Source organism: Oncorhynchus clarkii, chromosome 4 (genome assembly GCF_045791955.1).
Source record: "Oncorhynchus clarkii lewisi isolate Uvic-CL-2024 chromosome 4, UVic_Ocla_1.0, whole genome shotgun sequence".
NCBI lineage: Eukaryota > Metazoa > Chordata > Actinopteri > Salmoniformes > Salmonidae > Oncorhynchus > Oncorhynchus clarkii.
In genome coordinates this window covers 703706-715000 of record NC_092150.1, presented here as the reverse complement: position 1 = coordinate 715000, position 11295 = coordinate 703706, and the positions used below count along the sequence as shown (strand labels likewise).

The following is an 11295-nucleotide window of genomic DNA, read 5'->3' as shown; positions in this document are numbered from 1 at the left end:
AAAAATCTGAGTTTACATTGGCGCATTAGATTCACTAGTTTCAAAAACATCAAGTCATTTTCCATAGCCACATCGTTTCAACAGAAATACTCATCATAAATGTAGATGATAATACACGTTATACACATGGAATTATAGATATACCTCTCCTTAATGCAACCGCTGTGTCAGATTTCAAAAAACGTTTACGGAAAAAGCAACCCATGCAATAATCTGAGATGGCACTCAGAACAGTAGCCAAATTAGCCTCCATGTTGGAGTCAACAGAAATCAGAAAATACATGATAAATGTTTCCTTACCTTTGAGGAACTTCATCAGAATGCAGTCCTAGAAATCCCAGGTCCACAATAAATGCTTGATTTGTTCGAAAATGTCCGTTTATTTATGTCCAATTAGCTACTTTGGTTAGCGCGTTTGGTAAACAATTCCAAAGTCAAAGCGCGTCCCCTATGACGTGACGAAATGTCCAAAAGTTCCGTAACAGTCAGTAGAAACATGTCAAACGATGTACTGAATCAATCTTTAGAATGTTGTATACATACCTTGAGTAACGTTTTCTTCCACTTTGACATTGAGTATTGTGTGTAGATCGTTGACAAAAAAGAACGAAATACATTTTAATCCCACTTTGTAACAAAACAAAATGTGGAAAAAGTCAAGGGGTGCTTTTTGAAGGCACTGCATGAGCTGAACATAACAGTATGCTAGTGGAAGGGAGGACAGTAGCAGGTGACCCAACTGTGGCTTATGGTTTCCCATTGTAGCCAAATTAGTTGCAGTAATTTTGTTTTTTGGTAATTCCCTTACCAATTTGGCAACAGAATTATGAGATTTAAGCACTTAATAATGAATAAACAAAATTGGTATCAGTAAAATCACTAACTAATTGGTAGGTCTACCATTACTTGTTACTTCTGTGAACTTTCATTATCCTCCCTCCTCATGAGGGACAAAAATTTGAAAATATCTTAAAGATGTGAGTTTTTGGTAACGGATGCACAAGGCAATATTTCTTAAACATACAGAAGGTTGTGTTGATATTGTGTTGATATTGATATAAAGTGTTGATATTAGTTGACTGGGGTCTTTTAAGGGAACTACAAATGTTGCTCATGCGCACAGTGCAATAGCACTACAAAAACATCTTTCTTCAGACACCCACATACAGGTCCAAAAATCACTGTTACGGGTATCGTCTCATGCAAGACGAAGGAAATCTCCTCAGCTAATAATGTGGGAAAGCCTACGTAGGACAAACACAAATACATTTAAAACAATGCATTGCTGAACACATAGCTCAATCAGGTGTAAGAACACTGACTATCCAGTAGCAGCTCACTTTGTTGATGCTAACCATCCCATCTCCTCCCTCAAAAACACAGCCATTGAGCATGTTGCTCTACCAAGGACAGGTAACATCGAGATCTTACTACTGCGACTCCATTTTGCACCTCCATTCCAATAGGCAGAAACTCAAACCCTGGTCTGACCAATCGGAATCCACGCTTCAAGATTGTTTTGATCACGTGGACTGGGACATGTTCCGGGTAGCCTCTGAGAATAATATTGATTTATAAGCTGATTCGGTGAGTGAGTTTATGTAACACTGAAACATGCGTAAGAGCGCCAGCTGTTCCAGACGACTGTGTGATCACACTCTCCGTAACCGTTGTGGCTAAGACCTTTAAACATGTCAACATTCACAAGGCCGCAGACATTTTCAACCTCTCCCTGTCCGAGTCTGTAATACCAACATGTTTCAAGCAGACCACCATAGTCCCTGTGCCCAAGAACACTAAGGTAACCTGCCTAAATGACTACCGACACGTAGCACTCACATCTGTATCCATGAAGTGCTTTGAAAGGATGGTCATGGCTCACAACACCATTATTCCAGAAACCCTAGATCCACTACAATTTGCTTACAGTTCCACAGATGATGCAATCTCTATTGCACTCCACACTGCCCTTTCACACCTGGAACAAAGGAACACATATGTGAGAATGCTATTCATTGACTACAGCTCAGCGTTCACCACCATAGTGCCCTCGAAGCTCATCAATAAGCTAAGGACCCTTGGACTAAACACCACCCTTTGCAACTGGATCCTGGACTTCCTGATGGGCCGCCCCCCAGGTGGTAAGGGTAGGAAATACAGTCATGGCCAAAAGTTTTGAGAATGACACAAATATACATTTTCACGTAGTCTGTTGCCTCAGTTGGTATGATGGCAAGTTGCATATACTCCAGAATGTTATGAAGAGTGATCAGATGAATTGCAGTTAATTGCAAAGTCCCTCTTTGCCAATTAAATGAACTGAATCCCCACGAAACATTTCCACTGCATTTCAGCCCTGCCACAAAAGGACCAGCTGACATCATGTCAGTGATTCTCTCATTAACAGAGGTGTAAGTGTTGACGAGGACAAGGCTGAAGATCACTGTGTCATGCTGATTGAGTTTGAATAACAGACTGGAAGCTTCAAATGGAGGGTGGTGCTTGGAATCATTGTTCTTCCTCTGTCAACCATGGTTACCTGCAAGGAAATGCGTGCCGTCATCATTGCTTTCCTCAAAAAAGGGCTTCACAGGCAAGGATATTGCTGCCAGTAAGATTGCACCTCAATCAACCATTTATCGGATCATCAAGAACTTCAAGGAGAGCGCTTCAATTGTTGTGAAGAAAGCTTCAGGGCACCCGAGAAAGTTCAGCAAGCGCCAGGACCGTCTCCTAAAGTTGATTCAGCTGCAGGATCGGGGCACCACCAGTACAGAGCTTGCTCAGGAATGGCAGCAGGTGCATCTGCATGCACAGTGAGGTGCACAGTGAGGTGAATACTTTTGGAGGATGGCCTGGTGTCAAGAAGGGCAGCAAAGAAGCCTCTTCTCTCCAGAGAAAACATTAGGGACAGACTGATATTCTGCAAAAGGTACAGGAATTGGACTGCTGAGGACTGGGGGTAAAGTTATTTTTCTAATGAATCCCCTTTCCGATTGTTTGGGACATCCGGAAAAATGCTTGTCCGGAGAAGACAAGGTGATCGCTACCATCAGTCCTGTCTCATGCCAACAGTAAAGCATCCTGAGACCATTCATGTGTGGGGTTGCTTCTCAGCCAAGGGAGTGGGCTCACTCACAATTTTGCCTAAGAACACAGCCATGAATACAGAATGGTACCAACACATCCCCGAAAGCAACTTCTCCCAACCATCCAGGAACATTTTGGTGATTAACAATGCCTTTTCCAGCATGATGGAGCACCTTGACATAAGGCAAAGGTGATAACTAACTGGCTCGGGGAACAAAACATTGATATTTTGGGTCCATGGCCAGGAAACTCCCCTGACCTTAATCCCATTGAGAACTTGTGGTCAATCCTCAAGAGGCGGGTGGACAAACAAAAACCCACAAATTCTGACAAACTCCAAGCATTGATTATGCAAGAATGGGCTGCCATCAGTCAGGATGTGGCCCAGAAGTTAATTGACAGCATGCCAGGGCGGATGGCAGAGGTCTTGAAAAAGAAGGGTCAACACGACAAAAATTGACTCTGCATCAACTTCATGTAATTGTCAATAAAAGCCTTTGACACTTATGAAATGCTTGTAATTATACTTCAGTATTCCATAGTAACATCTGACAAAAATATCTAAAGACACTGAAGCAGCAAACTTTGGAAATTAATAATTGTGTCATTCTCAAAACATTTGGCCACGACTTTACATTCAACACGGGTTCCCTCAGGGGTGCGTGCTCAGTCCCCTCCTGTACTCCCTGTTCACTCCAGGCACGACTCCAACACCATCATCAAGAGAGACCTGGCTGTGTGGTGTCAGGACAACAACCTTTCTCTCTACGTGATCAAGACAAAGGAGATGATTGTAGACTACAGGAAAAGAAGGACCGAGCACGCCCCCATTCTCGTCGATGGTGCTGTAGTGGAGCAGGTTGAGCGCATCAATTTCTCTGTCCACATCGCCAACAAACTTTCATGATCCAAACACACTAAGACAGTCGTGAAGAGGGCACGGCAAAGCCTATTCCCCTTCAGGAGACTGAATAGATTTGGCATGGGTCCTCAGATCCTCAATGTTCTACAGCTGTGACATCGTGATAATCCTGACTGGTTGCTTCACTACCTGGTATGGCAATTGCTCGTCCTCTGACCGCAAGGCACTACAGAGGGTAGTGCATATGGCCCAGTATATCACTGGGGCCAAGCTTCCTGCCATCCAGGACCTCTTTACCAGGTGGTGGCAGAGGAAGGCTCTAACAATTGTCAGACTCGAGCCACCCTAGTCATAGACTGTTCCCTCTGCTACCACACGACAAGCGGTACCGGAGTGCAAAAGGCTTCATAACAGCTTCTACCCCCCCAATCCATAAGACTCCTGAAAAGCTAATAAAAGGGCTACCCAGACTATTTGCATTGCCCCCGCCCCTCCCCCGTATTTTCCGCTGCTGCTACTCTGTTTATCTATGTATAGTCACTTTAATCACTCTACATGTACATATCACCTCGACTAACCGGTGCCCCCGCACATGGACTCTGTACCGATACTCCCTGTATAAAGCCTCGCTATTGTTATTTTACAGCTGCTGTTTAATTATTTGTTACTTTTATTTCTTATTTTTTACTTAACTCTTATTTTTCTTAAAATTGCATTGTTGGTTAAGGGCTTGAAAGTAAGCATTTCACTAAGGTCTACCTGTTGTATTCATCATTTCACCAATGTCTACTACACCTGTTGTATTCAGCATTTCACTGTAAGGTCTACTACACCTGTTGTATTCAGCATTTCACTGTAAGGTCTACTACACCTGTTGTATTCAGCATTTCACTGTGAGGTCTACTACACCTGTTGTATTCAGCATTTCACAGTAAGGTCTACTACACCTGTTGTATTCAGCATTTCACTGTGAGGTCTACTACACCTGTTGTATTCAGCATTTCACTGTGAGGTCTACTACACCAGTTGTATTCAGCATTTCACTGTGAGGTCTACCTACACCTGTTGTATTCAGCATTTCACTGTGAGGTCTACTACACCTGTTGTATTCAGCATTTCACAGTAAGGTCTACTACACCTGTTGTATTCAGCATTTCACTGTGAGGTCTACTACACCTGTTGTATTCAGCATTTCACAGTAAGGTCTACTACACCTGTTGTATTCAGCATTTCACTGTAAGGTCTACTACACCTGTTGTATTCAGCATTTCACTGTAAGGTCTACTACACCTGTTGTATTCAGCATTTCACTGTGAGGTCTACTACACCTGTTGTTTTCAGTGCATGTAACAAATAAGATTTGATTTGATAACTTGTCTATTGTAATCAGAGTGGAGGATAACTAGTGTTGTTCCAGTGCAGACATCCTCTCTGATTCACACACTAGTTTTATCTTCTTCTTCTCCTCCTTTATATCCCAGAAACCGAGAGAGTCTCCAAGGTGACAGCTGTGCTGCTGAAGTCCCGGACAGGAGAGTTTGATCTGGAATCTATTCTGTTCCTGAAGCTCCGAGGTCTCGGTAAAATCAGATTACATCATTGTCACCTTGTAATCTAGCCAGAACCAGACGCTAGATAGAAGAGTTTGTTGTTGTCGTCGTCGTACTTTTAGTTCTCTAGAATAGCACAAGTCTCTCCAGCTTCATCTTGGTTGCTTCACATCATGAGCTTGTTGCCAACTTGATATTGTAGCTTCTTTGTAAGCCCTTTCGTTTAACACGTGGTGGTGTGCTATGTGTGTTTTCCAGAATAAGCTGATTGTGAAAGTTTTGTAATAAGAGGGCGTGTCCTATGATTTTCTGTTCTCCAGGGATCTATGATCTAGGCTGTATCGGGGACTGTATAAATCTGGAGAGACTGGATCTGTCTGGTAACAACATCACTAACCTGGCTCCACTCTCTTCTCTGAGACTACTACAGATACTCAATGTGTCAGCCAACAGGATCTCTAACTTAGGTACAGAGTTTTACAATACACAACTGCATGTGAAACTGTCACGGGATGTGTTCGTTCACTGTTTCCATTGTGCTGTTATAATACAGATATAGTACAAGTCAAGTGTGACGGTGTGGAAATGTCAGGTTGGTGGTCCGCTGTGATGGTAATCTTTAAAGATGAAATCCACATTAGGGGAAACAGGGCGACCAGTCGCGCTAACGCCTTTTTGTTTTGTTTACGAACTGAGGTGTTGTAATATCCCAAACGAATATGTCGGTTTCTCCAGTAAGGATTCCAGCTTTAAATGTTTTTATGTTTTGTCTGCTTCCAGAAGACATTTCCTGCTGTGACAGTTTACAGAGCCTAAATGTGGCTGGGAACCTCATATCCAGGTAAATATGTATTTACTATTTACAGTACTGTGAGAACGGTGTAGGCCTGATAAGTGCTGATAATACCAGGTCTAATACCAGGCCTAATACCAGGTCTAATACCAGTGTAGGTCTAATACCAGTGTAGGTCTAATACCAGGTCTAATACCAGTGTAGGTCTAATACCAGGTCTAATACCAGTGTAGGTCTAATACCAGGTCTAATAACAGGTCTAATACCAGTGTAGGTCTAATACCAGGTCTAATACCAGTGTAGGTCTAATACCAGGTCTAATACCAGTGTAGGTCTAATACCAGGTCTAATACCAGTGTAGGTCTAATACCAGGTCTAATACCAGTGTAGGTCTAATACCAGGTCTAATACCAGGCCTAATACCAGTGTAGGTCTAATAACAGGTCTAATACCAGGTCTAATACCAGTGTAGGTCTAATACCAGGTCTAATACCAGTGTAGGTCTAATACCAGTGTAGGTCTAATACCAGGTCTAATACCAGGTCTAATACCAGTGTAGGTCTAATACCAGTGTAGGTCTAATACCAGGTCTAATAACAGGTCTAATACCAGTGTAGGTCTAATTACAGGTCTAATACCAGGTCTAATAACAGGTCTAATAACAGGTCTAATACCAGTGTAGGGTAACCAGGTAGGCTAGTTGAGAACAAGTTCTCATTTACAACTGTGACCTGGCCAAGATAAAGCATAGCAGTGTGAACAGACAACACAGAGTTACACATGGAGTAAACAATAAACAAGTCGATAACACAGTAGAGAAATAATAAAAAATATACATTGTGTGCAAAAGGCATGAGGAGGTAGGCGAATAATTACAATTTTGCAGATTAACACTGGAGTGATAAATGATCAGATGGGCATGTGCAGGTAGAGATACAGGTGTGCAAAAGAGCAGAAAAGTAAATAAATAAAAACAGTACGGGGATGAGGTAGGTAAATTGGGTGGGCTATTTACCGATGGACTATGTACAGCTGCAGCGATCGGTTAGCTGCTCAGATAGCAGATGTTTAAAGTTGGTGAGGGAGAAGTCTCCAACGATTTTTGCAATTCGTTCCAGTCACAGGCAGCAGAGAACTGGAAGGAAAGGCGGCCAAATGAGGTGTTGGCTTTAGGGATGATCAGTGAGATACACCTGCTGGAGCGAGTGCTACGGGTTGGTGTTGCCATCGTGACCAGTGAACTGAGATAAGGCGGAGCTTTACCTAGCATGGACTTGTAGATGACCTGGATCCAGTGGGTCTGGCGACGAATATGTAGCGAGGGCCAGCCGACTAGAGCATACAGGTCGCAGTGGTGGGTGGTATAAGGTGCTTTAGTAACAAAACGGATGGCACTGTGATAAACTGCATCCAGTTTGCTGAGTAGAGTATTGGAAGCTATTTTGTAGAGGACTTCGCCAAAGTCGAGGATCGGTAGGATAGTCAATTTTACTAGGGTAAGTTTGGTGGCGTGAGTGAAGGAGGCTTTGTTGCGAAATAAAAGCCGATTCTAGATTTGATTTTGGATTGGAGATGTTTGATATGAGTCTGGAAGGAGAGTTTACAGTCTAGCCAGACACCTAGGTACTTATAGATGTCCACATATTCTAGGTCGGAACCATCCAGGGTGGTGATGCTAGTCGGGCGTGCGGGTGCAGGCAGCGAACGGTTGAAAAGCATGCATTTGGTTTTACTAGCGTTTAAGAGCAGTTGGAGGCCACGGAAGGAGTGTTGTATGGCATTGAAGCTCGTTTGGAGGTTAGATAGCACAGTGTCCAAGAAATGGCCAGAAGTATACAGAATGGTGTCGTCTGCGTAGAGGTGGATCAGGGAATCGCCCGCAGCAAGAGCAACATCATTGATATATACAGAGAAAAGAGTCGGCCCGAGAATTGAACCCTGTGGCACACCCATAGAGACTGCCAGAGGACCGGACAACATGCCCTCCAATTTGACACACTGAACTCTGTCTGCAAAGTAGTTGGTGAACCAGGCAAGGCAGTCATTAGAAAAACCGAGGCTACTGAGTCTGCCGATAAGAATATGGTAATTGACAGAGTCGAAAGCTTTGGCCAGGTCGATGAAGACGGCTGCACAGTACTGTCTTTTATCGATGGCGATTATGATATCGTTTAGTACCTTGAGCGTGGCTGAGGTGCACCCGTGACCGGCTCGGAAACCAGATTGCACAGCGGAGAAGGTACGGTGGGATTCGAGATGGTCAGTGATCTGTTTGTTGACTTGGCTTTCGAAGACCTTAGATAGGCAGGGCAGAATGGATAATGGTCTGTAACAGTTTGGTTCCAGGGTGTTTCCCCCTTTGAAGAGGGGGATGACCGCGGCAGCTTTCCAGTCCTTGGGGATCTCATACGATATGAAAGAGGTTGAACAGGCTGGTAATAGGGGTTGCGATAATGGCGGCGGATAGTTTCAGAAATAGAGAGTCCAGATTGTCAAGCCCAGCTGATTTGTACGGGTCCAGGTTTTGCAGCTCTTTCAGAACATCTGCTATTTGGATTTGGGTAAGGGAGAAGCTGGGTAGGCTTGGGCGAGTAGGTGGGGGGGGTGGAGCTGTTGGCCGAGGTTGGAGTAGTCAGAAAGCAGGCATGGCCAACCGTTGAGAAATGCTTGTTGAAGTTTTCGATTATCATGGATTTATCGGTGGTGACTGTGTTACCTAGCCTCAGTGCAGCGGGCAGCTGGGAGGAGGTGCTCTTGTTCTTCATGGACTTTACAGTGTCCCAGAACTTTTGGGAGTTAGAGCTACAGGATGCACATTTCTGCTTGAAAAAGCTGGCCTTTGCTTTCCTGACTGACTATGTGTATTGGTTCCTGACTTCCCTGAACAGTTGCATATCGCGGGGAGTATTCGATGCTACTGCAGTCCGCCACAGGATGTTTTTGTGCTGGTCGAGGGCAGTCAGGTCTGGAGTGAACCAGGGGCTATATCTGTTCTTAGTTCTGCATTTTTTGAACGGAGCATGCTTATCTAATAACAGTGCAGGTCTAATAACAGCTCCATAACAGTGTAGGTGCACATTCTTGCAATGTCAATGGTATGGTTGAGCATCATTCATTGTCTGTCTTAAAACCTCTTGCTTTAGAATGATCAGTCTGGAGGCTTTTTGTTTGTTTTTAATCATCAACAGTATTGACAACATCCACTGCCTTCAGTCTTTGAGGAAGCTGGAGAATATTCGCCTGAAAGACAACACCTATAATTACACCAACCCAGGTGAGTCTTTCCATTACATTTAGATGGTTTAAAAAATATATATATTAACTAATACGACATCATCTGGTTGGGTTTATAGACTGACACCATCTGGTCGGGTTTATAGACTGACATCAGCTTGTCGGGTTTATAGACTGACATCATCTGGTTTGGTTTATAGACTGACATCATCTGGTTTGGTTTATGGACTGACATCATCTGGTCGCGTTTATGGACTGACATCATCTGGTCGCGTTTATAGACTGACGTCATCTGGTCGGGTTTATCGGCTGACATCATTTGGTTCTGTTTAGATACTGACATCTGTTATTTTTAGATACAGACATCATCTGGTCGGGTTTATAGACTGACATCATCTGGTTCTGTTTAGAGACTGACATCTGTTATTTTTAGATACAGACATCATCTGGTCGGGTTTATAGACCATAATTACACCAACCCAGGTGAGTCTTTCCATTACATTTAGATGGTTTAAAAAAAAATATATATTAACTAATACGACATCATCTGGTTGGGTTTATAGACTGACATCATCTGGTTGGGTTTATAGACTGACATCATCTGGTCGGGTTTATAGACTGACATCATCTGGTCGGGTTTATAGACTGACATCATCTGGTCGGGTTTATAGACTGACATCATCTGGTCGGGTTTATAGACTGACATCTGTTATTTTTAGATACAGACATCATCTGGTCGGGTTTATAGACTGACATCATCTGGTCGGGTTTATGGACTGACATCATCTGGTCGGGTTTATAGACTGACATCATCTGGTTGGGTTTATAGACTGACACCATCTGGTCGGGTTTATAGACTGACATCAGCTTGTCGGGTTTATAGACTGACATCATCTGGTTTGGTTTATAGACTGACATCATCTGGTTTGGTTTATAGACTGACATCATCTGGTTTGGTTTATAGACTGACATCATCTGGTTTGGTTTATAGACTGACATCTGGTCGCGTTTATGGACTGACATCATCTGGTCGGGTTTATCGGCTGACATCATTTGGTTCTGTTTAGATACTGACATCATCTGGTTGGGTTTATAGACTGACATCATCTGGTCGGGTTTATAGACTGACATCATCTGGTCGGGTTTATAGACTGACATCTGGTTGGGTTTATAGACTGACATCATCTGGTCGGGTTTATGGACTGACATCATCTGGTTGGGTTTATAGACTGACATCATCTGGTTGTTTTTATAGACTGACATCATCTGGTTGTTTTTATAGACTGACATCATCTGGTCGGGTTTATAGACTGACATCATCTGGTCGGGTTTATAGACTGACATCATCTGGTCGGGTTTATAGACTGACATCATCTGGTCGGGTTTATGGACTGACATCATCTGGTCGGGTTTATGGGCTGACATCATCTGGTCGGGTTTATGGGCTGACATCATCTGGTCGGGTTTATAGACTGACATCATCTGGTTGGGTTTATAGACTGACATCTGGTTCTTTTTATAGACTGACATCATCTGGTTCTGTTTAGATACTGACATCATCTGTTCGGATTTATAGACTGACATCATCTGGTCAGGTTTATAGACTGACATCATCTGGTCGGGTTTATGGACTGACATCATCTGGTTGGGTTTATAGACTGACACCATCTGGTCGGGTTTATAGACTGACATCAGCTTGTCGGGTTTATAGACTGACATCATCTGGTTTGGTTTATAGACTGACATCATCTGGTTTGGTTTATAGA

General features: G+C 43.3%; 1 protein-coding gene across 2 annotated transcripts in view; it reads left to right on the top strand.

Moving 5' to 3' along the window:
- The window catches only part of LOC139406273 (leucine rich repeat containing 61), a 35862-nt gene that overhangs the window by 6388 nt on the left and 18179 nt on the right, over nucleotides 1-11295 (top strand). The window contains exons 2-5 of one of the 2 annotated variants that reach the window (XM_071148727.1): nucleotides 5434-5532; nucleotides 5823-5969; nucleotides 6283-6343; nucleotides 9484-9569. In XM_071148727.1, coding sequence (XP_071004828.1) covers nucleotides 5434-5532; nucleotides 5823-5969; nucleotides 6283-6343; nucleotides 9484-9569 — 393 coding nt within the window. The remainder of the gene's footprint in view (nucleotides 1-5433; nucleotides 5533-5822; nucleotides 5970-6282; nucleotides 6344-9483; nucleotides 9570-11295) is intronic. The other variant, XM_071148728.1, reaches the window with a different exon arrangement.